The following is a 27,223-nucleotide window of genomic DNA, read 5'->3' on the forward strand; positions in this document are numbered from 1 at the left end:
CTGCTTGGGACAGCGAAAGTGAAACGTAAACAGAAACATACCGAGGGAATTACAATGTTGCGTCTTAAATAAACATTGTACCCGACAAAGTAAATATTGTACCCTGCACCTGCTATTTTTTTTCTTTCCCATTTACTTTCTTTCTTTCTTTCTTTCTTTCTTTCTTTCTTTCTTTCTTTCTTTCTTTCTTTCTTTCTTTCTTTATTTATTTATTTATTTATTTATTTATTTATTTATTTACAAAGTCTGGAGCCTGTGGAAGAATATAAAACACACTACATGAATTTTCTATGTTTCTGTCAGGCTTTCTACGACTGGAGCTTGGTTCCCAAGCAGTGGGTGAGCCACTGCAGAGCCCTTTGGTGCTGGGGCTGCTCCTCCCGGACCTGCTGCACGATGCTGTTAATGCTCTGCAGCCTGCCCTCCAGTTTCTCCTGCTGGTTGGCACAGGCCTCTTCAGTGTGGCACAGGGCTCTGTACTTCCCTTCCTTCAGTGCCTGCAGCTGCTTCTGGTGCGTCTGGTGGGCCACAAGCTCCAGCAGGGTCTGAGCAAAGCAAAAAGAGAAGGGGCTGTGACAGCAGGAAAAGCATGGGCAGGACTGGTCAGGTGCTGTGGCCATCAGGTTGGACAAGGGAAGGACAGTGCGGTGAATTCTCCACCATAACAACCAAACAGCAACCCCAGCCCACTGCTGGAGGGGTACACACATCACAGAATTGCATAAATCAGAGAAATCCCCACATACATAAGACAACTCTTGCCAGGACAGGGTTTCAATGCAGCAAGCTGGCTCTTGGTGAGCCCCCAGAACGTGCTCAGTTCACATGTTGCTGTAACACCACACTGAGCACAGCCAGGTCAGGACAGAGCTGACAGCAGAGCAAGCAGCAGGCCCTGCCTGGCTCACAGGCTGGAAGGGAGTGGATGTGCTCACCCAGCGTTTCTCGTTCTGAAGACATTCCATGTCCAAGCTGAGGTTGTCGGTCTCAGCCTGGAGCTGGAACAATTCCTGTTTCTTTTCTGAAAAGGTGTCACTGAGGGACTCTTGGACAGTCTCCAGCTCCTGAATGGTTTGGTTGCATTCATAAATGTTCTAGTAAACGGAAGAGAAGGAAAAGGCAGATTTCAGTTCTCTGGTTCAGCTGCATTCCTGACCATCCTCCAGAACTCAGTTTTGGGGGATTTTCAATGAAATGATTTTCAAAGCCTGGCCCTGAGCACGGACACTGCCGTGCTCACCACAAGGCCAAGCCCAGCTGTGTGAGCTCCTGCAGCCCCACTTTCCTTGCTCACCTCCTGGATTTCCCTGATCTTCTTCTTCAGCTCCTGTTTCCTGCTCTGGAAGTTGATCTTGGTGCTGTGTTTCTTATCCAGTTTGCTGAGAGCCTCTGCCCGATTCGTGATGGTTTCTCTGTGGGAGACACACGCCTCCATGGCCCGCATCAGCATCTCCTGCTGCTTCAGCAGCTGCCCATAGCGGACCTGCCGTTTGCCAAGACACAAACCAGCCTCAGAACACCAGAGCTTTACCCACAGCACCAAGGGGAGCTGTCTGGGCGGCACATCCCACCAGCATAAACCAGATACGTGTGACACCAGTGCCTGCAAGCCAGATTTGGTCCAAGTCCAAACCTGCTTTGCTGTGTGTGGATCTGGAAGGCAGAGGCCTGGATTATCAACTTGTCTACACCAATAATTCAGAATGTTAGTCTGAACCTCGTTAGCAAGAGCAGAAGCAGAAAAGCAGAAGCATGCTGAGAATGGAGGGGATGAGCTGCTCTGCCAGGAGAGGGAACACTTCCCTAAACAGTGATTAAAGTGACGCAATATTTAGTAATCAACACTGTGTGTAAATCAGGGTCACAGAATCAGGTGGCAGACATACTGCAATTTAAATAGATTCCCTGGGAGTATCCAGATGCTGAGGCTGGTAGGGGAATGCAGGATGTGTGGGCTGGGTGTGTTTGGTTCAGCTGAGCTGTGTGGGGTTTTGAGTCCCACCCCAGGCCGTGAAGATCCATTTCTCCAGGCTGCTCCTCATCTCCTGCCTCATGTTTCAGCCACTCCAGGGCTGAGTACCTTGGGTGGCTTCCCCTCCTCAGCCCTCTTTTCCAGTGCCTTACTTGCATCCTCCGAATCTCTGCTTTCATGTCATGGATTTCGCCTTGCTCCACCAGAGCATCTGTTGCTTCCCGCATCTCTTTTGCCAGCTGGAACTTTTTCTCCCACAGCAGGATCTGATGCCTTCAGAGGAGAAAGGGGAAGGAAGGAGAAAGTTGGAGCCCAAATTACCTGCCCAGTGCAGCACACTCACTGCCAGTTACTAGCAGAGACTTCCCATGTGGATCTGGGCAAAGTCCAGCTCACACATGCTGGAACTGTTAAAGCCAACATCCTCCCAGCTCCTGCTGGCTCCAGACACTGCTGAAACACTTTCAGTTTCTGTGTTCCAAACATTCATCCCCTTCTCCAGGAAGTTTTCTGGTGCCAGGTTTGCTGGTGCCAGGTTTGGTGACTGGAGAACAGGAGCTTGGACACAGTCACACAGGACTGTGGCACTCTGGTACCTACTCTGCTTCTACCAGGCTGTTGAGGAGCCTTTCCTTCTCCTCAGTCAGTTGATTGTGCCTCTCATGCATCTCCACAGCTTCTTTTTCTGCTGCCTACATTTGGGAAGAACAAAACAATGCAGTGTTGTCAGGCTGAGAAGCTTTTCAGCTTTTTTGCCTCTGATGTGCACGAGAGGCTGAGGTCTGGGAATGAGGTGCCAGGTGCCTCAGTACCTTGAGAGACTGCAGAAACTCATTCTCTGTGACAATTTTGCCATTTTGCAGCTCTACAACGCTGTTGTTGTTCTTGTTGATCAACATGTTCAACTTTACCAAGTCATTTGACATGTTCTTCATGTGCCGTTCCACGTCCTTCTGTTCTTTCATTTCCTGCTGAATTTCATCTATGGGTGAATAGAAAAAAAGCCTTAGAATTTCCCTGAGCACTGGGCTGAACACAGACAAGGTGTGACAAATGGCTACCAGAGCTGGTAACACCTCAGGCAGAGCCACCCTTGTTCCATGAGTCCAGCCAAAATTATTTTCCAAATAAAAACCAAAAAAAACCAAAAAAAACCAATAAAATTTTCCAAATAAAAGCTCAAAAACCAAAAAAAGGTTTTGAAGGAGACTCCTGTGGAATAAAAAGTTGTGTTTGGCCAAGGAAAGTGCAGTCATTGCTGGGCACATTTACCTACCCACTCACTACCTGCAAACTTTATTTAACAAGTGTCCCAGGTGACACTGTCACTCAGGTCTGACTGTCAGGACAGTGGGATCAATCCTTACAGGAATAACAACGTGCAATCATCAGGAGTGCCTGGGCTGCTGCCATTCCTGCTCACACACAGCCAGGAGCACTCTTTGGGGCAGCTCCAGCCTTCCCTATCTGTAACCCTGCACTCCCTTTCCCTCCCTTCACAGATGGAGATTTTAAGGGAGAGTTTGGGAATGACGAACTTTCCACGCGCAGTTTCCTCTGCTGCATGATGATGATCTGCTTCTGGAACGTGTCCAGGGAGGTTTTTTGTTCCTCCCTCTCCTGGGTCAGCTTGATCAGCTCCTTCTGCTCACTGAGCCAATGCTTCTGCAGCGTCATCGCCTCGGAATTGCATTCCTCTATCTCCTTGTTCAGCTCGTTGATCTCAATTTCCAGTGGTCCCAGTTCTTGCCCCTGTACAAAAGCAAAGTTTGGGATAAATCAGGCAGAAGCTGCCTGTGTTGTTTGCAGCATCTGGACATTCCAAAGTTTGCAGAGGATGTGCCCAGGACTCATTTCCCCATGGTATCCATAAGGTCTGACACTGCCAGGGATAGATTTGGGAGTCATCCCAACAGGGTCAACCCTCAGACCACTGAAATCTCCCTGCCTGCCCCGTTCTCCCCTCCTCAGTGTTTGCAGATTTTTCCAACAAGATCCTATTTATTCATTGATACCATTTGACATTTTCATCAGGTCCAGGCAAGTCCCTGCAGGGATCTGTGTCAGGCACACCCTCATTTCACAATTCCTTCACTGCATTATGAACTGATAAACATAAACACCTGCATTAACCAATGCAGCTTTTGAATCACACTGCTGATGCCTCAAAGTTTGAACTACCCAACACTTAACACAGTTCCATTGATCAGGTGCATCTGTGGCCACTACAAAGAATAAAATCAAAACTGGGACTGAAACACAAAAGTACCTACCCCCTGCTGAGCAAGAAGCATCTCCAGCTTCTTGTTGCACAGGCAGAGGATCTCTCCCTTCCTGTCAGTCAGGAGCCTGGACCTTGCAATCTCATTTTCCTGGCAGGTGATCATTTCGTTCACATTTTTGATTTCCTTGTCCACCTCACAGAGTGTTTTTTGGTGAACTGCCACCCTGCAGCTGGTATTTGTTGCATTCAGAATAACCTGGGCCACATCGTTCTCAATCTTGTAGAAATGCAGCTCCTGGGAATATGAAGAGAGAAAACACATCACTGTCCCCAGCAGCCCCTCGTTGAGTTGTAGTGCCACTTGTGAGTCAGGGATTGAGATTTACTCCCAGGTCTGTACTACAAGCCCTAAGCTACTTACCCTCTGTGTATCTCTGCTTCTCCAACAATTGACAGGTAATACAATATCTACCTCTCCCTACAGCTGTTGAAAAGCATTAAGGAGCCCAAACATTCCAAAAACCTTTAAGAGACCTCTCTCACCCCTTCTGCAATGACCCTTGCCCAGCAATCTCCAGTTACCTGCCACCAGAACCAGGACATCACTGTACTGTCCCTTCTCTGACACCCCTCACCTGACAACCAGCACAGACTCGGTGTGAGGAGTGCTGGCTTGAGTTTTCTAATCCTTCTCAGTGATCCAGTTATACACACCCAGAGAGAGCAATTTATTATTATTAGAGATTAGAGAGCTGTGGGTCAGGTTGGACTTTGCTTGGACATTCCTCAGAACTGAGAGCTGCCTGCAGCCCATTCCACAGTGAATTATAGAAACAAAAATTAGGTTACAGAAGTACCACATGCCCATTGTTTTTCTTTAGTGCATAAGGAATGCTAATCATGCTGCCCCATTTTTTAAGTAAAGGACAGTGAGTTTTGTGTCAGGCCTTTTTGGCCAAGCTCTCTCCCATGCACCAGAGTCCTGCAATAGGATCACAGGGAGAGCCAGATTGGAGAGGCAAACTCAGCAGAGCTTCAGTGCAGACCTGAAACCAGAACAAAGTCACTGACAAACCCAGCTGGGGACCCCTGCTGCAGTGGCTCCCTCCCTGCCCTCCCAAGGGGGGATTCCGTACCAGGTCACTCTTTCTGCTCCGAAGTTTTTCAGCCAGCTGGGAGAAGTGCTTTGCAACTTTGCTGGATAGCCTCTGGTCCTGAAGCTTTGCCATGATTTCACTCTCTAGCTGCTCTTTGGCATAAGTTCCCTTCTCTATACTCTTCCTGATGGACAGCAGTTCATTCAGGTGAGCAGCCTGGTCCTGAAAGGTTGGAATGCAGAGACAGCTGTTTGAGGAAGGGTATTCAATTCAAGTATTCAAAAGGATTCCTGCTCCATGGACTCTCCTCACCATCCTGGTCCTGCTGAGGGCCTGCTCTGTCTCTTGGAGAACACGAGTGTAGGTGCCAGTCTGGGCCTGCAGGGCCTCCTGCTCCAGCAGGCACTGGGCAATCAATCTCCTTGTCACACTGGCATCGTTCTGGGACCGGTTCAGGAGGCTGACAAGGTTCTCATTCTTCTCCTCCTCTTTTCTGATGGACTTCCCACAGCCATGGATGTCCCCTTCCAGGGACTTGAGGTCACGTCTGTAATTGCTGGAGGGGCAAAGAGATGGAAAATCATCACAGGGATTGGTGCTGAACCCACAAATTCCTCTTTTCAAACACGTTATTGCAGCAACAACTACCCAAGGAGGAAAATCTTTGTGAGGGCTCGGCTGCTGTGACAGTGCAGAGCCAGCAGATGATGGAGACATTAAGATTTAAAAGTAAATGTGTGTAGGAAAATTGATTCCTTCTTTCAGAACTGTCCCAGCCCCCATTCTGACCAGGATGTCACCATATAAGAGCATATTGTTTGTTCTCAGAGAATCAGTCAAGCTTTAAGGTTCATGAGTAAATAAATGCTTCCTCTGGCAATAACAGGGAGGTTTTCCTGAACATTTCCAAAGGCCTCCCAAAACCCTGATAATGAGAGATAAACCCTTCCTGACATCCAGCTCTTTGGAGTAAGAGACGTTGCAAAGGTGAGGGACCTCTTTTAAAGGAATAAAATCCAATCATAAAAACTCTAAACAGCTTCAAGAACCCCCCACATTCCGAGGAAGAGATGTGGTTAGGATAAAGAAAACAGCAACAAAGAAATGTGCTTCTTATCCTTTACATTTGTTCTGTGCTTCAGAGCAGGGAACCTGTTCTGCCTGACACGCCCTGCCCACAGTGCCAAACCCCACAGGACACATGGAATCCCCTTCTAGGATCCCTCCTGCCCAAATCTGAGGTGTCCTCAGGTCTGCTTCCAGACCATACCTCAGCAGCCCCTGAGTGACAACATAGGCCTCGTCCCTCTGCTTCATTCCAGCCAAGCTGCTGTTCCAGTGCTCCATCAGCCTCTTTTTCTCCATGTTGATAGTCTGCACCTCCAGACCAGCCTGGGGAACAGAGACATGGCAGACAGGATGAATCTACACTGTGCTGAAAAAACAAATTCGTGTTAAAATACTATTTTTTCTTTTCTTGTTCATAATGTGCTGAGCAGGATCAGCTTCAACTCTGTGGCTGGTTCATTTCTCACTCAGCAGCCCACAGAGCACAGGTCTGCAAGAAAAAACTGCTGAGAAGGGCAGGAGGAAGTGATTTACAGGCACTTCTTAAGGACAAAGGAAAAGAAAAAAAGTCTCCATTCTTCCAAACAGGAACAAACGGTGACACTCTGTCCCACATTGTGCACACCACGTGAGCACAGGCCAGAGGGGTCAGCCCTGCCAGAGGGAAATATTAACCACAAGGGACAAGTCCCCTCCTACCTCACTGACTGCCTGCCGGGTCACTTTTGTGTCCTCTGCCTGGGCCACCAGCTGAGCTTCAAACAGAGCAATTTGTTCCTGGAGCTGGTAGACTCTCCTTGTAAACTGGTCCAGCAGAAGATCCTACAGAGCCAGAGCCAAACAGCCCAGGGTGAGTCATGGAATCCCAGTCCAAACCAACTGTGTCCTACAGGAATAATATCAGCTAAAAAAGGAATTAAAACTGGCAATGCATTGGGTTTGAGTCCTACTGAAACTTTCCCATTCATGCACAAATGGCTCCTGACTGCAGCAGGGATGACTTGCAGGAGAATGAAGCCTTTGCTGACTGTTTATTATTCCAGTTGCAGCAGTGAATTGATAGGTCAGCTCTGAAGCCACATTCCCTCCTGTCAGCACTGAGGCCACTGTGCAGCTACTGGGAATGGTAATAATGAATATTTGAAACTCCTTTGTTAAAACCCTCCTAGAGCCACTGCCTTTCAGCAGCTTGCAGGGCATTCTGCAGGAGCAGCAGCCCTGGATTGAGTGCGGGAAGGCAGCAGAGGGAGCTCCAGCACCGACCGGCCCCGCTCCTTCCCCAAGTTCACTTTGCATTGTGGAATTCGCTGTGATTCAGAATTATTCTCAAGACCTGTACACATTCTATTTCTTCATTAAATATCCTCCTACCCCCACACCTCCTGTCCTTGAGTGAAGAGTGATTTACTGTCCTAAGGCTTGCAAACCCTCTGGCCTGTGCGTGTTCTCCTTTTCAGAAAAGCCTCTGGATTTAATTTTTTTCAATTATTTGAGAAAAATATTGCCACTCATCTTCCATGAATCAACCTTCCTCCTGACAAGGTGGCACATCCTCCAAGACTGACTGCTGGCACCTGCATTTATTTATTTCAAAGGCAGTTTTTCTTGGTACCTGTTTTTTCTTTTCCACCTCAGCCTGGATCCTCTCTGCCTCAGCCCTCTCTGCTGACTGTTTCATCAGTAAAACCCTGTGATGCATCTCCTGGTCCATGTTCTGCACATAGAAGAGCTCCAAGGCCAGGTTTTCAATCTGGGTCTGCATTGCAGAAACTGGCGGGACAAGAGGCAAAATAGTTACAGAGAACTTACAAACTCCTTAAACAGAGACAAAAGAGAAAGAAACACAGAAGCTCCCAAAGCAAAACCTCTCACACATCAGCTAAGCCTGCCCTCTCCAGCACACATATTTACATCAGTACAGCTCCACAAGCAAAGCTAAGGATCCTGGATTCCCAGCTCACAGAATTCAGGACTTTTCAATGAGTGCATTATTCCAGATTAATTATTTTACTTTACTTTTCAATCCAGTGCTTGACTTAAACTCCAGTTAATTTCTCCACACAGCCCTAGAGTTGGGAAACGCTGTCAGGACTGCCTGGGTCACCTGTCTTGCGTTCCCGCTCCGTGCAGTGACAAGTTTCCTGGTGAGCAGCCCTGAGGCCGCGCAGCTCCTGCTCCAGTTGCTGCCGCGCCGCGGCCGCCTGCGAGCAGCGCTCGTGGCTCCTCTCCAGCTCCACCTGCAGCTGCCCCAGCTGCTGCTGCGCCCCGTACAGGGTCACCCCGAGCTCCTCTCGCTGCGCCTCGCTGCTCTTCTTCGCTGTCCTCTGCAGACACAAGAGGGAGGGAGCTGTGTCCCAGCAGCAGGGACAGGAGGGGATGTGGGAAGGCACAGGAGGGGCTGTGTACCAGCTCGTGGAGGTCCAGCTTCACTTGTTCTATCTGCTTGGTGAGGTAATTCTTCAGGGCAGCCTGGAATCTTGTCATCAGAGGCTGTGAAGGAGGACAGGGTTAATAAGCTTTAACATTCTTGTGTAAATAGATTGTGAAGAAGCCTCACTGCTACATCCCCCACCCAATAAAATATTTTATTTCTGCCACAGACACTTGTGGGTTTATTTTAGCTACTCTCACTGTAGCAAGTGAGAGATGTTACAGAGTGGGTATTTGCTGATGCCAAAAAGTGAGACTCTGAAAATCAGAACCATGCCAGAAGAGCTACATCTGAGAACCCATCCAGTCTCTCTTGCTGCAAGGACTTCTCTTCCAGGGGCACTGAAGGGATCAGATTTACCCACTGCACCATTCATTTTGGACCTGCAGCTCTGGGCTCAGGACTGAGTGACACAGCCAGCAGTTAACACTCTACAGCTCACCTCACAGGTTTCAGAGAAACACAAACACCAACTCTGCTAAGAACAGCAAGATTTGAACACTTCTCACATGTTCTGGATCCAAGATGACCAGTTCTGTTTCTTCTGCTTTTTTCCCCTTATTTTTTCTTCTCTCATGTGCCTCAGCTGCCTTTTCCCGTCTTTGGTTGCCATGATCACTGGGGGGCTCAAAGGCTGGGCCTGCATGGTAAGAACCTGGTTGTCCTTTGCTCTCTTGACCCCATCCTACCACAAAAAAAGGAAAAAGATAAAGCAATAGGATTAGATTCCATAGCACTGTGCCTCTGACTGAATTAACAACGACCAGAAAGGGAGAAAACCAGAGCTTGAGAGACATTGCAAAGGCACTGGGGGTACCTGGTTTGGTGTCCTGCTCTGCTGCAGGGGCTCCCGAGGGAAGGGGAGGGACCCCTCCACCTGCAAGTGGCTGCTCCATGTCACCCTGTTCAGGAGGACAAACGTTTGTCACATTCTGCATTATCTGGGAAAGTCTCAGGAGATTTTTCCTGAAACATAAAACCGATCACCTTTTCCGTCTAACTGCATTCACCCCTAAACATCTGCTCATTTTTGTCATGAACAATGCAAACAAAGGAGCAGCACAGGGGCCTGGCTCTACAGGCAGCACAGAGACCATTCTGATTACAGTGTCCCACTCGTGCAGAGCCCAGAACAGCTCTGCAGGCAGATTTCTCTTTCTGCAGGGGCAGGGACTCTGTTTGCTCCCCCAGAGGAGCAGATTCCTCATTGCCATTCCCATTCTCCCATGGCCTGGCACACAGCACAGGTGAAAAGCAGAGCAGCACATTGCCATTTGCATTGAGTTTTAATGTTGTGGTATTTTTTTTTTGCCAGAGGGTGCAGAAGTTTAATTTAGAAGTTTAATCTCATCTGCAAAAATCGTCACTTAGTAAGCACTGAGATCGTAAAGATCCTGACAAAACCGCTCCACACCACTTACAATTTCTTATGCTTTTAGTTGGCATCTATTTAAAAAAAATTAGATTTATTAAAGAGATTCTTTCAGCTAGCACAACACGTAGCCAAATTATTCTCTTTCTTCTTTTTCTCTTTGTTTTTAAAGAGAGGGTGAGCAGCGGGACTGGGCACGGGGGATGCACCGGGGAGCCGGGAGGTACTGGGAGGTACCGGGATGTGGTGGAGGGGTCGGAACTGGGATGGGACGGGATGGGATGGGATGGGATGGGATGGGATGGGATGGGATGGGATGGGATGGGATGGGATGGGATGGGATCCATGGGATGGGATCCATGGGATGGGATGGGATGGGATGGGATGCGATGGGATGGGATGGGATGCGATGGGATGGGATGGGATGGGATGGGATCCATGGGATGGGATGGGATGGGATGGGATGGGATGGGATGGGATGGGATGGGATGGGATGGGATGGGATGGGATGGGATGGGATGGGATGGGATGGGATGGGATGGGATGGGATGGGATGGGATGGGATGGGATGGGATGCGATGGGATGGGATGGGATGGGATGGGATGGGATGCGATGGGATGCGATGGGATGGGATGGGGTGGGATGGGATGCGATGGGGTGGGATGGGATGCGATGGGATGGCACGGAGCGGACCGGAGGAGCCCCGGTGGGCGGTCCTGGCCCGGCCCGGCCCGGCCCGGACTCACCGGCCGCGGCTCCGCCATGTTCGCGTTGCCAGGCAACGCATCAACACCCGCTCACGTGACCGCCCGGGCCGCACCACCGCGGTCCGATGGGGGGGGGGGAGCGGGGGGCTCGGGCCGCACCATCCCCGGCGCACGGGGGAGTCGGGCCGCGCTCCGTGCCCCGCCAGCCCCGGTTCCGCCCGCGGAGCCCGGTACCGGCACCGGGCGGGTCCCGCCGCGCTCTCCCCGGGCCGGGCAGCCCCGGGCCGGCCGGACGGGCGGGGCCGCCGGGCGGGCACAGCCCCGCTGGCCGGGCGGAGCGCACGGGCGGCGGCAGCGGCTCCGCGCAGGGCCGGGAGCGGCGGCGGCGGCGGCGGCTCCGAGCCCGGGCCGGGCCGGGCAGCGCCGGGACCTTCCCCGGGCTCGTCTGTGCCGGTAAAGCGGGGCTGAGCCGGGCCGGGGACGGGGGCGGGTGGGGGACCGGGTGATCTTGTAGCGCTGCCCCGGGATCCCCGGGCCCGGCACCGGCATCCGGCCGGTACCCGGCAGGTCCGGGTTTGATCCTGCTCTTTGTCCGCCCTTCCCACGCCAGAGCCCCGCGGAGGGCGGCGGGAGAACGGGATGGTACCCGGGGTCGGGGTGGTACCTGGGGTCGGGATGGTAACCGGGAGAACGGGATGGTACCCGGGAAAACGGGTTGGTACCCGGGGTCGGGATGCTGCGCAGGGATCGGGATGCTGTCCCGAGATCGGGATGCTGTCGGGGAGAACGGGATGGTACCCGGGTTCGGGATGCTGCGCAGGGATCGGGATGCTGCCCGGGAGAACGGGATGGTACCCGGGTTCGGGATGCTGCCCGGGAGAACGGGATGGTACCCGGGTTCGGGATGCTGTCCGGGAGAACGGGATGCTGCCGGGGGTCGGGATGGTACCCGGGGTCAGGATGCTGCCCAGGGATTGGGATGCTGTCCGGGAGAACGGGATGCTGCCGGAGGTCGGGATGGTACCCAGGGGTCAGGATGCCGCCGGGGCAGCTGGTGAAAATCTAAATAGTTCTTAAACTTTCTCTTCTGTTGTTTCGGTGCGGCTCTGTGGGTATTTCAGTGTTGTCCTTCCCTTTGGGGACCTGGTGCTCTCCCGGGTGACCCCAGCATCCCCCTGAGCGCTGTAACCTGCGGAGAAGGTGGGTGAGGATCGTGGGCAGTGGTTTGATGAGCGGCCTCGGGATGCTGCGGGAGGGGTTGTGGGGTGCTGACACTCTGTAAAATAACTCGGCTGCCTCCTCTGGGACATCTGCCTTTTCGGATCTCAGGCTGGGAGCTTGACTTGCAGAGGTGTTTTGTTCTTGGTTGCTACTCGGAGCAGGGAGAGAAATGAAAGTCCAGGGTGTCTGGGTGGCAGGGATGATGTGTGCTGTGGTGTCTGTCACACTGAGAGCAGAGTTTGCTCATCCCCTGAGCTGAGATCCACACTCCTGGGGTTTGAGCTGCTGCTTTTCGAGGATCGAGTCCTGGGAGTGTTATCAGGACACAGCAACAGGATGTTGGAAATAAAAAGTCATAAAAGGGGTCACGTTTCCTGTGACCTGAGCAGTGCAGATAAGTGACATGAAAAGCTGGTAAATCGGGGACAGAGGGACATGTGGCACACAGTGTCTGTGACAGCCTGTGCTCTCAGTGAGTCTGGTGCTGGGGATGGGTGAGCTTTGTTTGCATTTTGTTTGCTTTTTGTTTGCTTTTTGTTTGCTTTCTGAGTAGGTGTGGCTGGGAGCAGCCAGCCCTGACATGGCATTCCCTTTCCCTTTTCACGTCTGGAGTCACAGCCTTGCAGGATTCAGGCTGCTGGCCCTTTTGTACCTGCTCAGCTGAGATGGTCCCACTGTATTTGGAGTTGCATTTGGAGCTGTGGAGATTTTGGCTCTTCCCTTCCCTTTGCTCTTGCTCCGTGAGCAGCTGCTGCTCCAGCAGGGCACCAATGAAAGGCTTTTTGGTGACCTACATAATTCTCCCCGTGAGATGGGATGACTTCAGAGTGACTCCCCATGGTAAATGCTTTTCCTTGATTTGCCTGGATCCTCTTAACTGGCTCCAGCATAGCGAGGAGTTGGGAAAGCTTTTCTCTTTTGATTCCCAGTGTGGAGGTACTGTAGCACAAAGGGAAGGTGGTACAAGGGCTCTCATGTGCTCGTAGAGGAGTAGAGATCAAGTGCTTGGCCAGCTGAGAGTGGCACAGCAGATCCACTGGGGGACTGGGAGGCAGCTGAGAGCTGACTCCGGGCTGCCCTACTCTGTGCTTCTGTGCCTGAGTTCCAAACTCAGCATTTGCTGCTCCCAGGAGGGAAAAGAAGCAGCAATCTGTGCAGAGTCTGAGCCCCACCGCCACGGCAACTGTGCACTGCTTAAATATGTAAAATTAAATTCCACTTATTAAAGGCAAGAAAGAAAATGAGCCTGGTGCGTTTTTCTTCCCCAGGATATTTCATGTTTAAATGTGGTGCTGCTGTTTGACAGCTCATGTTTCTCCACCGTGCCCAGACACGCTGCAGGTCTCACATTTCACCTCCAGAGCCCTGCAGCTCGGCTTCTGTGGCTTGTAAAGCTCTGCAAGTGTCGCACAGCAAACGTGCCCTGGGAGGGCTCAGCACTGGGGCTGCCGGCCCTGCTCCGGGCTGGGCTCCTTCAGGAGAGGAGCTGGGGTGCTCCCAGTGCTCCCAGTGCCCCCAGTGCCCCCAGGGATGTGCCAGCTGTGCCAGTTGATCCTCCCAGGCCGGGATGCAGGAAGGAATCTCGAGCAAGGCTGCAGCGTTGGGTCCAGCAGCAGGTGCCAAGTGAGGTGTGATGTGCCAAGGCAAACAGGATCCTGTGGATGTTCCCGGGCAGGGAAGGGCAGCACTGCAGGAGAGAGCAGCCAGTGCTGCTCTGGGTGCTGCTGGCTGGAACTGGACAGGCTCTGGGGAGGAGGCTCTGTGGGAGATTTGCAGGAATTGGCTCCCCAGCACTTTCTCACTCACGAAGCTGAGAAGTGCTGGCACCGACTGGGAGAGCAGCCAGGGCTGTGTGAACAGACACAGGAGCTGGAGCGAATATTTTTAGTGGCAACAGTTGATGTGTGGGAGAAGAAAATGTGTGTGTGCTTAATAAATATTGGCACTCAGCAAGAGCTTATCAGCTAACGCAGTGCTTCAGCTTCTGGAGAGCTGGGCTGGCTCTGCCTCGCTGACAAGAATCCCTTCAGATCAGCAGATAAATATGAAATTAATAAGAAAAAAATTTTTTTTGAATGGTGCTGATTTACTGCTGCCTGAGCTGTGGGATGGTTCCTGCTGCTTTCCCAAGGCAGTTCCTGCCTCTCCCCAGGACCCAGGCCCCACGGATTGTGTGTGCAGATGTTGTCCCATGGAAAAGGGCTGAGAATAGAGCAAACCCTGCAGATTTGGTTCCTGTCGTTTGCTGCCTTGTGTTGTATGAACTCCTGTCTTTTAGGAGGGAGGAGCACTTTCCCAAGCTGAGTTTCAGAGACTTTTGGGGGTGTAGCAGTAGACCAGATGACCTTCAGAGCTCCAGCCCAGCAACTGGTCCCACTGGGGCTGACTGGGTGTTTATTTCTGTGGCCTTTGAAACCCCAGCGATGCAAATGGCCCCTTGAGGTTCCCTGTTGTGGTCCCAGCTACTAGAATGACAAAACTGGGTATTCCTTGCCACAGTTCAATGCCTTACACCTTCTCCTGCCCTTCACCGACAGCTCTCCCTTCCTTTGGTAGTGACAGTTCCCATGTGTGAAGACTTTTAATACATTTCCCTCACTTTTATCTTCCCTTGGCAATCTCTTTCCCTGGCCCAGATAACTCTTGTCACCCTCCCTGAAAGTGTCCTGTGACTTGCATCTGTTTTTCATTAATCCTGCAAGCAAAGCTACAGAGAATTCCCTGGCCTGTGAGAACAGTGAAAGGATTGAGTTTCCTGGTGATATTTATATATCCCAGCGTGTCTGGCTACTGTCTGCAGCACTGCAGTGGTCTCTGATTTCTGATGTGCAGCTCTTCTGCAAGACAAGACCAACAGACTGAATTTCTGAGCTGGCAGGAGACATTATGCCAAACCTTTTGTCTTTTTTCTGGTTTCCTCATCCCAACCCTGCGTGTACCTGCAGCTCTGTCCACCTGCACATGCAGTGCTGAACAACAGGTGCTCTGCAGGATCAAAGCAAGGCTTCCCTTTAAATTCCTCTGGCTTTCCAGGGAGCAGCTTTTGATCTTTACCTGACACTTTGTTCTTTCTGTGCCTGGTGAAAGCTCATTACGTGGTGCCTGTGTTGGCAGAGACATCCTGACCCTCCCCTGCCTTCCTGGGAGCACCCAGAGAGCTGCAGCAGGATGTCACACAGCCTCTCGTTTGTCCTGAACCTGTCCAGCCCCTGTCCCTGTGTTTCCTGAGGAAGCAGCAGCAGCCAGCTGGTGCCTCCTCCCTCCTGTGCTGATTTTTGGGGTTCTGAGGAAGTCACTGACATGCAGGAAGGTCTGTGCTGCTGTAGCCAGTGTTGTGCTGGCAGGTGACCCTGCCCAGGTGTGCTGGGGGCCCAGGCTTCCAGCCAGGTGGCTCCACATCCCTGGCCCTGTTTGGAAACAGCATTTTGTAACTCAGCGTGGGCAAGGAGGAGTTGCTCCAGAATTTACTGTCTGTTCTTGCAGGGTGCAATGAGAGGAAAGGTGATTTGCTCCTTAAATGTGGCCGAGGCAAATGACTTTCTGCCAGGTGTAACCCAGAAACTGTGAGGTTTGGCAATGTGGACAAGAATGAGCTTAGGGATCGACTGGTGTTTGGTTTTTGGGGCTGAGACGTGAGGATCCACATGTCTGGTGCTAGAAGGAACAGGATGTGCAGGACTTTGAGCACTTGCTGGTGCAGAGCAGGGTTGAGGCTTCTCCATCAAGTCCCAGCAAAGGCTGAAATGCAGAAAGTGCCTCTGCTGTGATTCAGGGTGACAAATGTGGCGATTGCCACTTAAACCAATAGTTTGTCCTTTAATGAAGGCTCTGTCAACAGCTTGGCAGTCTCGTTTGCAGTCTTGTGCATGTACCAATCTGGCAGAGGCAGGACAGCTGTTTTCCTTCCCTGCAGCCCTTACTGCCCTTTGGGAAATGCCCTTTTGCCATTTCTGCCCTCCTGGGCTGGCTGGATTTGCCATCCAAACCAGATGAAGGAAATCAGAGCTGTTCAAGATCAGACAGTGCTTGCTTAGGCCCTTAAGTATTTCCTCAGAAGGTGCCCCAGGCCGGACTCTGTCTGCTTTATTTTCCTCTCTGGCTCTCTGACCATGCCCTACGTGGAACAAACTGGGGCTGAACTCTCCCCAGGCCTGGGAGTGTGGCTTTGTGTGGGGTGTGCTGGGTCACACTGGCCTGGTCACAGCAACCTGAGCCATGGAAACACAAAGGAACAAAAGCAGAAGTTTCCTTTTCTGCTGTGGTTTTGACAGAACAGGAACTGCTGAGTTTCTGAGGCTTCCCAGCTGGGGATGGCTGCAGGGAGCCTGCTCTGCACTGGGGTTGCTTTGTGTGAGACCCTCCTGCTCTCCAACACGTCCTGCTGAATGCTTTATAGCTTGGGTGACCCCTCTGTGTCCACTGCAGAGCTCCTCATATCAGCCCCAGCCAGCAGCACATCTCATTTGAGCTCAGAGCTTATTTGGGGGTTGTGCTCCACAGTTCTGTGAAACTCTGCACGGGTGAAATGTTTGCCTTGAGTTGGTGTGCCACACTCAGTGTCCAGGCTCTGCCCTCCCTGGTGAACACAGGGCTTTCAAACCTTATCTCTGGCAAGGCTCTATTTAACCATCACTGCTCAAAAGAACCCAAACCAAACTCAAAAACAACCACAGAAAAAAAATCTCAACCCTGAAAACCTCAAACACACAGAAATGGCAAGCACGAGATGAAGTGGGTTTGATTGAAGTTGTTTTTGGAGCTGCTGTGGCTGGAGCAGCAGCCCCATGTGCAGTGCTGTGGTCTCAGCCATTTCTGTGCTGAAGGAACCTGTGGATCAGCTCTGGCTCTGTGACACCCCCAGGTGAGTGACACACAGGCAGGTCCCCACGCTGAGCTGCTCCCTCACAGGGGGATTTCAGTGCCCAGCATTGCTGTTCTGCCTCCTCCCCACAGTGAACATGAGGGGGTTTGCTGCCTTCACGTTTGTTCATTGCAGACAAAAATGTCCTGGCATTCTGTGCTTGTGCCCCTTTGGAGCATGAAGGTGATGTTCCAGATGCACAGCATTTGTGGGCTCTCACTTGAGGTGTGGATTGATGGGAGACTTGTCCTCAGACAGCGGGTGGCACGTGCTGTGCTGTCGTTATTTTGGTTCTCACACTATTTTTTCCTCCTTCTTGGCAGATCTTCTGAATTTGGCTGCTGACTAGAGCTGACAGATGATGGAAACATTTCCCTGGCGATGTCTCTGGGGCGACTCCTCCGTCGAGCCTCTTCCAGAGCGTCCGACCTCCTGACCCTGACTCCCAGTGCTGCTGGCTCCTCCTCTGTGCTCGATGGGGAGATCATCTACTCCAAGAACAATGTCTGTGTGCACCCCCCTGAGCTGCTGCAGGGCATGGGGGAGCACCATCCAGGTGAGGGGGTGTTGCAGACACTGGCCACTCTCTCTTTTGATCTCTCCTCAGTGTTGTTTCTGTCAAGTTCCACAGCTTGGGCTCTAAGAAATGAGGAGGTGCCAGTGGGGGACAGGGCAAGGCAGTTTGTGGAAGACTAAAGAAAGCCATCCACAAGCTGATCCATCAGCTCTTCTTTTAGTAGGAAGATTAGTGGTATTACTCCTTTTTCTTCTGGTCCAGCATGGATTTACCTGGTTTAGTAAATCCTTTTGTGCAGTCAGAGGCTGTCATGTAAGGACAGTACCTTCTGTTGCTCGTTCATGGCCATGAATTGTTCAGGAAATCCAGGTATCCTCTAGTAACTGTCACTGCTGGAGTGGCCTCAGCAACCACTGGTAAAGGGAAAATCCAAAAAGCCTGATGCTGGCTGCTTGCACTGGAGTAAATGAGGATAAATCCTGTTCTGTCCTTTTATTCTCATCCATTCCTGTACTCTTTCATGTTGCCATCAAAGACCTGTGGCTCTTGGCTTAGCTTCACAAAACAAATCATTCTCTGAACACTGACCCTTGCTTTCCTTTTGGTGTGGGCGCCTTCTTTTTCCATTGGCTTCCCATAAAAACTGTGGCACTTTAGGTACACTAAGGTAAATATTCCTGAGAAATCAATGTTCACCTGGCACTTGAAATTGTTTGACTAAGAACCAGTAGAACTTTTTCATGTGGGAACATATTTTATAATTTACTCTTGATTAGTAAATCTGTCCAGGAAGTCCAAGTATTTGCGTGTCACTTTTCTGTTCAGTTAGACCAGAGGAAATCAAACTATTCAAAAGCCACATGCAGACTTGAAATGATTTGCAAATACTGAATAATGCTGAGCAACTCCACAATTCTGTCCTGGTAAATAAAAGGGTTGGTTTTGCCCATGTGTAATGTTAGTGAAGCAGCAGCAATCACAGAGTGATTTGGGTTAGGAGGGGCCTTAAAGATCATCTCCTGAAAATGTAAAAGGTAAAGATGGGCATGGGCAGGAGCACCATTCACCAAAGCAGGGTGCTCAGAGCCCCATCCAGCTCGGCCTTGAACATTTCCAGGGATGCAGAGACAGGGGGAAAGGGAAATCCCAGGGTTATGCAGTTCCCTTAGAAGGACTCCTGTGCTCTCTCTCAGGCTATTTGTGCTTGTACATGGAGAAGGACGAGCTGCTGGGAAGCACGCTGATCCTGGCCTGGGTGCCCAACTCGCGCATCCAGCGGCAGGATGAGGAAGCGCTGCGCTACATCACCCCCGAGAGCTCCCCGGTGCGCAAAGCGCCCCGAAAGCGCGGCCGCCACGCGCAGGGCCTGGCCACGGGACAGCCCCCGACCCCCCCGGAGCAGAGAGGGGCTCTGACCCTCCGGGGGGACGAGATCCTGACGGTGACACAGCTCGGGGCCCCCTCCTCGGAAGGGGAGAAGCTGGCGCAGAGCGGCGCCCGCCCGTCCCCGCAGCCGCCCCGCAGCGACTCAGGGACCCTGTCCACTGTCAGCTCCCAGGAGGAGCACAACAGGTCCGAGGGCACGGAGGAGGGCCTGGACTGCAGGGAGGACTCCTTGGAGCTGTCTGCTGATGATGTGAGCAGGGACAGCACTTTTGACTCTGATTCTGATGCCTTCTCTTCCCCCTTCTGCCTCTCTCCCATCAGTGAAGCGCTGGGGAAAAGCAGCAGTTCTGTGTTCCTGGACAGTGAAAGCAGGTGAGTGCATCCTTTCTCTGGTTTCTGGGTGCTGGGTGCTCAGCTTGGACTTGCTGAGGGAAGTTGAGAAACTTCACAGTGGCATTGAGCTCAATGTCCTGTCTTGCTTCAGACTCCTATGGAATTTACAGGAAGCTGTCAGCCAGTTCTGCTTCTGCTCAGTGAACCCTGGCCCCAAACATCCACGGCTGTGTACGATCTTTGAGGTGAACTGTCTTGAGCCCTGGAAGTAGCACTGGTAAATTAAACAGGTCCTTTGTTGGCCTAATTGGCTCTGCTGAGGATCTGAGCTTGTTGCTTCTCGTGCAGAGCCACATCAAAGGGCCCTGCTCACTTCCTGAGCCCTGGGCACCTCTCCGGGCCCTGTGCTGACACAAAACCTGCGTGTGGCAGCTTGCTTTGCTGCTGTTCACAACGTTGTCCCACTTCAGACAGATAAATACTCATTCTTGCATGTTTAACCTGGGTTTTTCAGTCAGTGCTTCTCAGTGTCACCTGCAGTGAACTCCACACAGGGAGGGAGGGCACCTGGCAAGGGAATAAATGAGGAGCACACCTGTACAGCTGCCTGGTTCCATCTCGGGGAGGATGGCTCTGCTGCCTTCCTGAAGCACCATGGGGCTGATGTTTAGGCTACAGCTCTGCTTTGAAACTACACCTGAAATGAGGAGAAATGAGTTTTTGTGCATGTCAGCAATGCACAGAGTGCACTGACAGTTGAGGAGATTTTGCCTCTATTTTACGGGCTATTCTCAGCCCAGACAATGCCAGTAAGAACGAGGTTTGTGAGGAAGTATTCTAATGGATTCAATTCTCTCTGGATATTTAAAAACCCTTCTGTGAGGTGATGTCAGACTTTGTATCAGCTTTGCACTCAGAATGTGCCCAGGGTTTGCTGGGCTTGAGCTCTGCAGCACCTGTGCAGTTGGGTGAGTGGTGACTACCCCATCCCATCCCATCCCATCCCATCCCATCCCATCCCATCCCATCCCATCCCATCCCATCCCATCCCATCCCATCCCATGTAATAAAGTCCAACCTATGCCAGATCAGTGAGAGAAATGCCAATGACCACGAGTGAAATGTGCATCTTCTGTCCTCACAGAGGGATTGTGAAGCTCAGCACTCAAGAATGTGTTATTACCCCACTGCAGTGGAAGTGGGAAGGGCAAGGGACATGTTCAGAACAACATCCTGGCTGCTGAAAAGCAGGAGGCTGAGCTCATCCTGGGGAAACCCCAGTGCTGGCGTGGGCCACAGCCCACGTGCTGTCCCAGGAATGCTGTGGGCTTGGATTGCTCCCACAGGGAGCTGCTGCAGGAGGGTCCCAGGCAGCGTCCAGTGAGTCAGGAGTGTTGTGGTTTAACTGTGCTGCAACACTTTGCTGCTCTGAGCTGCAAATAGTGTCAGGAAAGGAAGGAAATATGGTTTGTTGCATCCCCTCTGCCTTGTCTGTGAATTCCTGTGGCATTTCCCTGCCCTCTGCCGGCTTTTCCTCACTGCTGCTGGAGCCCAGACAGCTCCAGCCAGGCAGAGCCGGCTCTGCACACACAGCTCAGGGGCCTGCTTGGTTTTGCTTTTGTTCTTCTTTTTTAACTCCTGTGGTGCCAGTCTGAAGCTTCACACAGTGCACGTGACACTCATAATTGGCAGCAGATTAATAAAACAGAGCTTTTGTTGTTTGGGACTTTTGACTTGAAAGGGTTTTGTCCAGTGTGTGTGTTTTTTGTGCCAATTTGTTCTTCCCCGTTGAGCTGCCTTCCATGGAATCTGCAGGATCTTACAAGCTGTTGAGTGGGAGATTTTGCATAGAATCCTTTGCAAAAGTCTGGTCAAAAAGCATCTCATATTTCCTGCTTTCATTCAGCATTTTGGGGGACAGGAGATGCTGTTTCAGAAGTCACTACAAACATGGGAACAGCTTCCTTGTTTCTTAAGGGTTTGTTTTGGTTTGGGTTTTTCTGCTGGCTGCTTCCCCTCTGAGCCAGAATTGGAGTGGGAACAAAGTTTGTGCTGCTGGCAGATTGTTTGAGCTCTCTTCCCTCCCCACCTCCCAGTCACCACCTCCTCTCTGCCAGGAGGAACGACTGTTTCTGTTGTTTCCCTCTGCACTGGGGAGTTGCTGCACAGACAGCTCTGCTCTTCCCTGGGGTTGTTGCAGAAGCTGAAGGAACATGTTGCATTTCAGTCCAGCTTCCTGTGTGATTAGATATCCTCAGAAATGGATAAATGGGTCACTGTGGAAGAACTGGGCTGTTCAGGTACACTTGGATCAGATGAGATCAGGGACTTGGCGAGCTGCTTGGCAGAATTTTTGTGTGACCAGGAGTCACATCTGCCTCTTGGAGTGTCCCTGAGGAGGTGACCTGGCCACCTGGGCGTGAGGGAGCCACAGACACTGCAGAGTGTGCAGGACAAGGGTGGGAGGAGGGAGGGTGGGAGGTGGGCTGAGGAGCCCTGGAGTTGCACAACTCAGCTGTAAGTCACTGGTGGAACATAAGGAAATAAAAACATATCCATTGTTTTTTTCCTCTTTGCTTCTCAGCTTGACAGGCTGCCAGGGGTCCCATGCAGCGATCGATGCATCCTCCTCCCATTTACACAATTCCTTGGGCTGGGAGCAATGGGAGTGTCCCAGCACCAGTGTGCACACTCTTGCTTCTCTCTTTAGAGCAGCCTGGCGCTGCTGCAGGGTGCCCTCATCCCTGAAGGAAAGGTGGCCTTGCTGTCCTGGGGTTTGTGTCCTTTTTAACCGTGTTAGTGCTCCCAGCATGTGGCTCCTGCAGGAGCAGCTGGTGTGGGGAATCCCAGCATTGATGGCAGCTTTTTCAGGGTCTGTTTCTGTGGAAAAGGAGGGATTCTGGAAATAAAATAATTCCATTCTGTCCCTTCCCTCCCCTGTTCCCGTTGTTTGTTGGCTCTCAGGAAATGTTTGCCTTGTGGCCTGAAGGACACAAGTTCAGGGCAGCTGCTGTCTGTGCCCAGTTCTGGCTTGCTCTGCTTCCATTTTCCCCATCAGTAAATTGAAACTAAAAGGCTTTTGTTACATCCAGGCAACCAAACAGCATCTGACACCTCTGTAATGTCCATCCACTGATGCTGCTGGAGTTATTGAACTGCCCATGGTATCAGATCCATACTGTGGAAGCACTTAGTGCTCTGTGATGAGGTTTGGTTTGGTTTGTGCCAGAGGGATCCCTGGCTAACAGGAGATTTCATGGGTGCTTGGGCTGCTGGAGGCTTTTCACTCCTCAGCTGGGATTGCTGATGTCTGACAAGCACCACAACAGCGCTGAAGATTCACTCACTTCACCTTGGGATGTTGGCCAACACAGTCAAAATTTGGACTGAGGAGCCTCAGTGTTGGAATTGTACGAGTGGAACTTGGGGCAACATCTGGCCAGAGGCTGGAGCTCCATGAGCAACCCCACAGGTGCTGGGACAGAGGCCAGCAGTGCCCCCACAGCTCAGGCTGCAAAGGACGAGCAGAAGCGACGTGGTCAAGGTGGAATCAATGCAGGAAGGAAACATCTCTCATGAGACATCGATCATTTTAGCAGTCAGTAATAAAAATAACGAAACACTGTCATAATGGAGCTGGGTGGTGGTGAGTTCTCAGGTTCTTCAGCAGACATGAATTCATATGGCAGATCGATCACAGACACAGGCAAAGCTCAGAGCACAGGCAAAAACTCCTTTGGCGTCGCAGCTGATGCAATTTTTACGGATGTGTTGCACATCCTGTTGTTAAGCCACTTCCCAGGAGCTCATCAGTAAATGAGCTGCTCTGGGAGCAGTGCAGGCATTGCATCATCTTGTTTTGGCAGCTCACCTGAAGGGCTGAGAGCCCTTCCGACCTCTGCAGCTAAAACAGGAGATAAAATTATAAGGGAAATGAGCTGAAATTAGTGTGAACTGGCAGGAGCTCTGGAGTCATCAAGAGATTGGGAATTCATCGCTGTTGTAACAGAAGTGATTATATTGGAACCAGGGGAATTGGTCACAGACTTCACAATCTCCTGTAACTTCTTGCAGCATCTCAGTTTTGAGTGATTTCAGCCCTGGGGAGGAGCGAGGGGGGTACCTGGTCCAGGCTTCGATTCCCCAGGACTTGCCTGAGCTGGTGCCACTTATGATGTAACACAGTAAAGCTCCTAATTCCATTTGTACCCAAACCCATGCCAGGGAAAAAACACCCACAAATCCTTCTTCCATTGGAAGGACAGTCCTTTATCCCTTCTGTTTGCGTTGTGGGGTCAGTGTAAGCTTCCCTAAGGCAGGGGTGGTCTGTGTGGAGCCGGGCACTGGGAAGAGGAGCTGGTCTGAGCCATCACCAGCACTGCCTAATCAATTAAAGTTGTCCTGGCTGCAAAGCTGAGAAGGTTGGACAGATCCAAGAGATTGCAGAGGCATACGGCTCTATCTTGCTTTATATAAATATTTGAACAGCAAGAACATTAATTATAGCAGGTTTGTTTCTTCCCTCTGTTGGGTTGCTGCCAGATTTCATTGGAAGAAAATAGTGACAGCTAACTTGGGATCGGGAATTGTGGCTAAGGGGGTGTGTGAAGCTCTTTATTTGGGATATCGGAGAGCGGGGTCCCAGGAGGGAGATCCCAGGGCCAGGCAGGGGCAGCAGGAGGGGATGGGGGTCCCCTCTGCCCCCCAGCCTCTGGGGCACCGGGCACGGTTCAGGTCTGCTCAGGCCTGAACTCCTGCTTGGGACAGAGCTCCATGGGCAGGGCCGCTGTGGCTTTCTGCGGATTGTGGTTACCGTGGCTTTTTTGTGGCCCATGACCATGGGTCACTACCATGGCAGTGCCTGTGGCCGTGGCTGTGCCCGTGACTGTGGCCAGAGCCAGGGCCGGGGCAGTGACCATGCCTGTGGCCCTGACTGTGACCATGGTTGTCACCGTGACTGTGGCCAGAGCCAGGGTTGGGGCAGTGACCGTCCCCACGCCCCTGACTGTGACCATGGCCGTGACCGTGGCTGTGCCCGTGACTATGACTCGGGCAGTGACCGTGCCCACGGCCTTGACTGTGGCCCTGACTGTGGCCATAACTGTCGATGGCCAGGGCCGTGGCCGGGGCAGTGACCATGCCCGTGACTCTGCCTGGGGCTGGGGCCGTGGCCCTGCCCCTGCCCGTCCTTCTGTCCATGCCTCTGTCCATGCCTCTGTCTGTCCCTCTGTCCGTGCCTCTGTCCGTGCCCCGTCCGTGCCTCTGTCCGTGCCTCTGTCCGTGCCTCTGTCCGTGCCCCTGCCCGTCCTTCTGTCCATGCCTCTGTCCGTGCCTCTGTCCGTCCGTCTGTCCGTGCCTCTGTCCGTCCCTCTGTCCGTGCCCCTGTCCGTGCCTCTGTCCGTGCCTCTGCCCGTCCCTCTGTCCGTGCCTCTGTCCGTGCCTCTGTCCGTCCCTCTGCCCGTCCCTCTGTCCGTGCCTCTGTCCGTGCCTCTGTCCGTCCCTCTGTCCGTGCCTCTGCCCGTCCCTCTGTCCGTCCCTCTGCCCGTCCCTCTGTCCGTGCCTCTGTCCGTCCCTCTGTCCGTCCCTCTGCCCGTCCCTCTGTCCGTCCCTCTGTCCGTGCCTCTGTCCGTCCCTCTGTCCGTGCCTCTGTCCGTGCCTCTGCCCGTGCCTCTGCCCGTGCCTCTGTCCGTGCCTCTGTCCGTCCCTCTGTCCGTGCCTCTGGCCCTGCCCCTGTCCGTCCCTCTGTCCGTCCCTCTGTCCGTCCCTCTGCCCGTCCCTCTGTCCGTCCCTCTGCCCGTCCCTCTGTCCGTCCCTCTGTCCGTCCCTCTGTCCGTGCCTCTGTCCGTCCCTCTGTCCGTGCCTCTGTCCGTCGCTCTGTCCATCCCTCTGTCCGTCCCTCTGTCCGTGCCTCTGTCCGGCCCGGTGTGCGGCGCGGCGGGGCCGCCAGGGGGCGCGCTGTGCCCAGCGGTGCCCCCCGGGACCCCCGGTCCTGCCCCCCCCCTCCCCTCAGCGCGGCCGAGGCGGGACATGCGGGACCATGGAACGGTTCGGGTGCCGAGGGACATTAAACCCCGTCCAGTGCCACCCCTGCCTGGGCAGGGACATCTGCCACTGTCCCAGGCTGCTCCAAGCTCCGTCCAGCCTGGCCTTGGGCGCTGCCAGGGATCCAGGGGCAGCCACAGCTGCTCTGGGCACCCTGTGCCAGCCCTGCCCACCCTCACAGCGCCGGATTTTTCCCTGATATCTGATCTAAATCTACTCTCAGTTTGAAACCAATCCCCTCCGTGCTATCCCTCCATGCCTTGTCAATAATCTCTCTCCACATTTCTTTCTGCTCCTTCAGGCCCTGCCAGGCCGCGCTGAGCTCAGCCAAAGCTTGTGCAGTGCAGGTGAACAATCCCGGCCGTGCCAACCTTTCCTTCCAGCAGAGCTGCTCCGTGCCCTGCCCGGGCTGGAGCCTCCTCTGGGCTCTGTGCAGCAGCCCCAGGTCCCTGCTGTGCAGGTGGGGCTCACCTGGGGACACAGGGCACCATCCCCATCCCCATCCCCATCCCCATCCCCGTCCCCATCCCCATCCCCATCCCCATCCCCATCACCATCCCCATCCCCATCCCCATCCCCATCCCCATCCCCATCCCCATCCCCATCACCATCCCCGTCCCCGTCCCCATCCCCATCCCCATCCCCATCACCATCCCCATCCCCATCCCCATCCCCATCCCCATCCCCATCCCCATCACCATCCCCATCCCCATCCCCATCCCCATCCCCATCCCCATCCCCATCCCATCCCTGCCCTGCTGCCGCTGCTCAGCCCAGCTCTCACCCACCAGCACCCCACAACCCTTCTCCCCAGGGCTCCTTTCACCTTTTCCCTGGATATTTCTTGCATTTCTTCTGTTATTTATTTATACAATCGCAACGCCCAGAAATCTGAATGGAGAGCAGAGATAAATGGCACTGGCAGGTATCCACAGCTTTGTGAGGGAAGAATTGCGTTAAGTGAATCAAAATAAAGAGCATGTCCTCTCCAAAGCGCCACAGTATATGCAAATAAATCTGCACGGCCTCTGTCTCCTTGGCTCGGGCCTCGCAATTATCCCAGCATTAGGCATTTACAATAACTCTGGAACATGCTTTTAGGCAGCGCTCCTCTTTCCTCTCCCTTTTCTGCTACTTGAAGCAAGCTCTTCCCTTGGGAAATCCGCATTGTCTTGTGGAAACAGTGAAATCCTCCCTGGGTGGTGCTGCCTCGGCTCACGCTGGCGCAGCAGCACAGGCCGGGCACTTGGTTAACTTTGCCACTAAAATGTCCCCCTGAAATTCCCAGTTCAGCGCTTAGAGCCAGGAATATAAGAACAAAGGTAATCGGCAGGTCTTTCAAGGGAGCACGGTTTGAAGGCTTGATTGTAATTAGCATAATTAGGGGAGAATTTTATTTTTGCATGGATTGAACTGAAAGGAAAAAAAGCAAAATAATCCATTGATTTTAGAAATAAAATAAACATGGGGAAGAAAGGTCTCCTTCTCCAGGCTGGAATGGGCTGAAAAGCAAACATTCTTTTTCGGGCTTTGCTGAGAAATCACTTTTTCCATCTAAGGAATTTTTTTTTTAAGTGTTGCATTTCGATTGATTTATTAACGAGTGTAAGCCCAGGCATGAGGTGCCCCTTCTCCGTACGGATTGTAAAAACCCACCACCAAGCTTCTGGAACATTTTCCTCCCTTAAACTGCAGGTAACATTTGCATCCTTGAGCAGTGTCCGCTCGGCTCTGAGTGATTTGTTGTGTTTGGCTGCTCGGAGCTGTGTGTATTTTATTCCTGAACATCAAACTGCTCATTCTGCCCCCTCTCTCTCTCCCTGCAATAGGAAGTCACAGAGAAAACCTGAAAAACCTCACTTGGGTTTACCTGGGCAGCTACACCTGTATGGAAATGTCATCTGTGAAAGCAGATTGTTCATCTGCTAGCTGGAGGTAGATTTGTCCCACATTCTAGACTTTGGGAAAAAGAGATTAAAACACCTATTGGT

The 27,223-nt window shown here is 52.4% G+C and overlaps 2 protein-coding genes across 5 annotated transcripts in view; one reads left to right on the forward strand and one right to left on the reverse strand.

Moving 5' to 3' along the window:
* Positions 1-233: 233 nt before the first annotated feature.
* CCDC40 (coiled-coil domain containing 40) lies at positions 234-10,986 on the reverse strand. Its single transcript, XM_033077082.1, has 18 exons — positions 10,912-10,986; positions 9,610-9,694; positions 9,302-9,465; positions 8,768-8,851; positions 8,466-8,685; positions 7,974-8,131; positions 7,061-7,183; positions 6,564-6,685; positions 5,606-5,849; positions 5,333-5,515; positions 4,246-4,491; positions 3,511-3,724; positions 2,785-2,954; positions 2,573-2,664; positions 2,125-2,245; positions 1,295-1,483; positions 936-1,094; positions 234-545 (listed from the first exon to the last, which is right to left on the reverse strand). Exons 1-18 carry the CDS (start codon positions 10,927-10,929, stop codon positions 309-311), a joined length of 2,829 nt encoding a protein of 942 aa, XP_032932973.1. The 5' UTR covers positions 10,930-10,986; the 3' UTR covers positions 234-308.
* A 269-nt stretch (positions 10,987-11,255) lies between these two features.
* The window catches only part of TBC1D16 (TBC1 domain family member 16), a 30,428-nt gene continuing 14,460 nt past the window's right edge, over positions 11,256-27,223 (forward strand). For 2 of the 4 annotated variants that reach the window (XM_033076939.1, XM_033076940.1), the window contains exons 1-3: positions 11,256-11,325; positions 17,278-17,510; positions 18,665-19,229. In XM_033076939.1, coding sequence (XP_032932830.1) covers positions 17,336-17,510; positions 18,665-19,229 — 740 coding nt within the window. In that variant the 5' untranslated portion in view covers positions 11,256-11,325; positions 17,278-17,335. Of the gene's footprint in view, positions 11,326-17,277; positions 17,511-18,664; positions 19,230-27,223 lie in introns of those variants that run through there. The other 2 variants (XM_033076942.1, XM_033076943.1) reach the window with 2 other exon arrangements.

This window comes from Catharus ustulatus, chromosome 20 (assembly GCF_009819885.2).
Source record: "Catharus ustulatus isolate bCatUst1 chromosome 20, bCatUst1.pri.v2, whole genome shotgun sequence".
NCBI classification, from domain to species: Eukaryota; Metazoa; Chordata; class Aves; order Passeriformes; family Turdidae; genus Catharus; species Catharus ustulatus.

Bases quoted from the DNA above. Each gene is read 5' to 3' on its own strand.
- CCDC40 (XM_033077082.1), bottom strand. The intron at 8,132-8,465 runs GTGACCCAGGCA...TTGTCCCGCCAG, and splicing joins GGAGCGGGAACGCAAGACAG to TTTCTGCAATGCAGACCCAG. The intron at 2,246-2,572 runs GTAGGTACCAGA...TCTCCTCTGAAG, and splicing joins AACAGCCTGGTAGAAGCAGA to GCATCAGATCCTGCTGTGGG.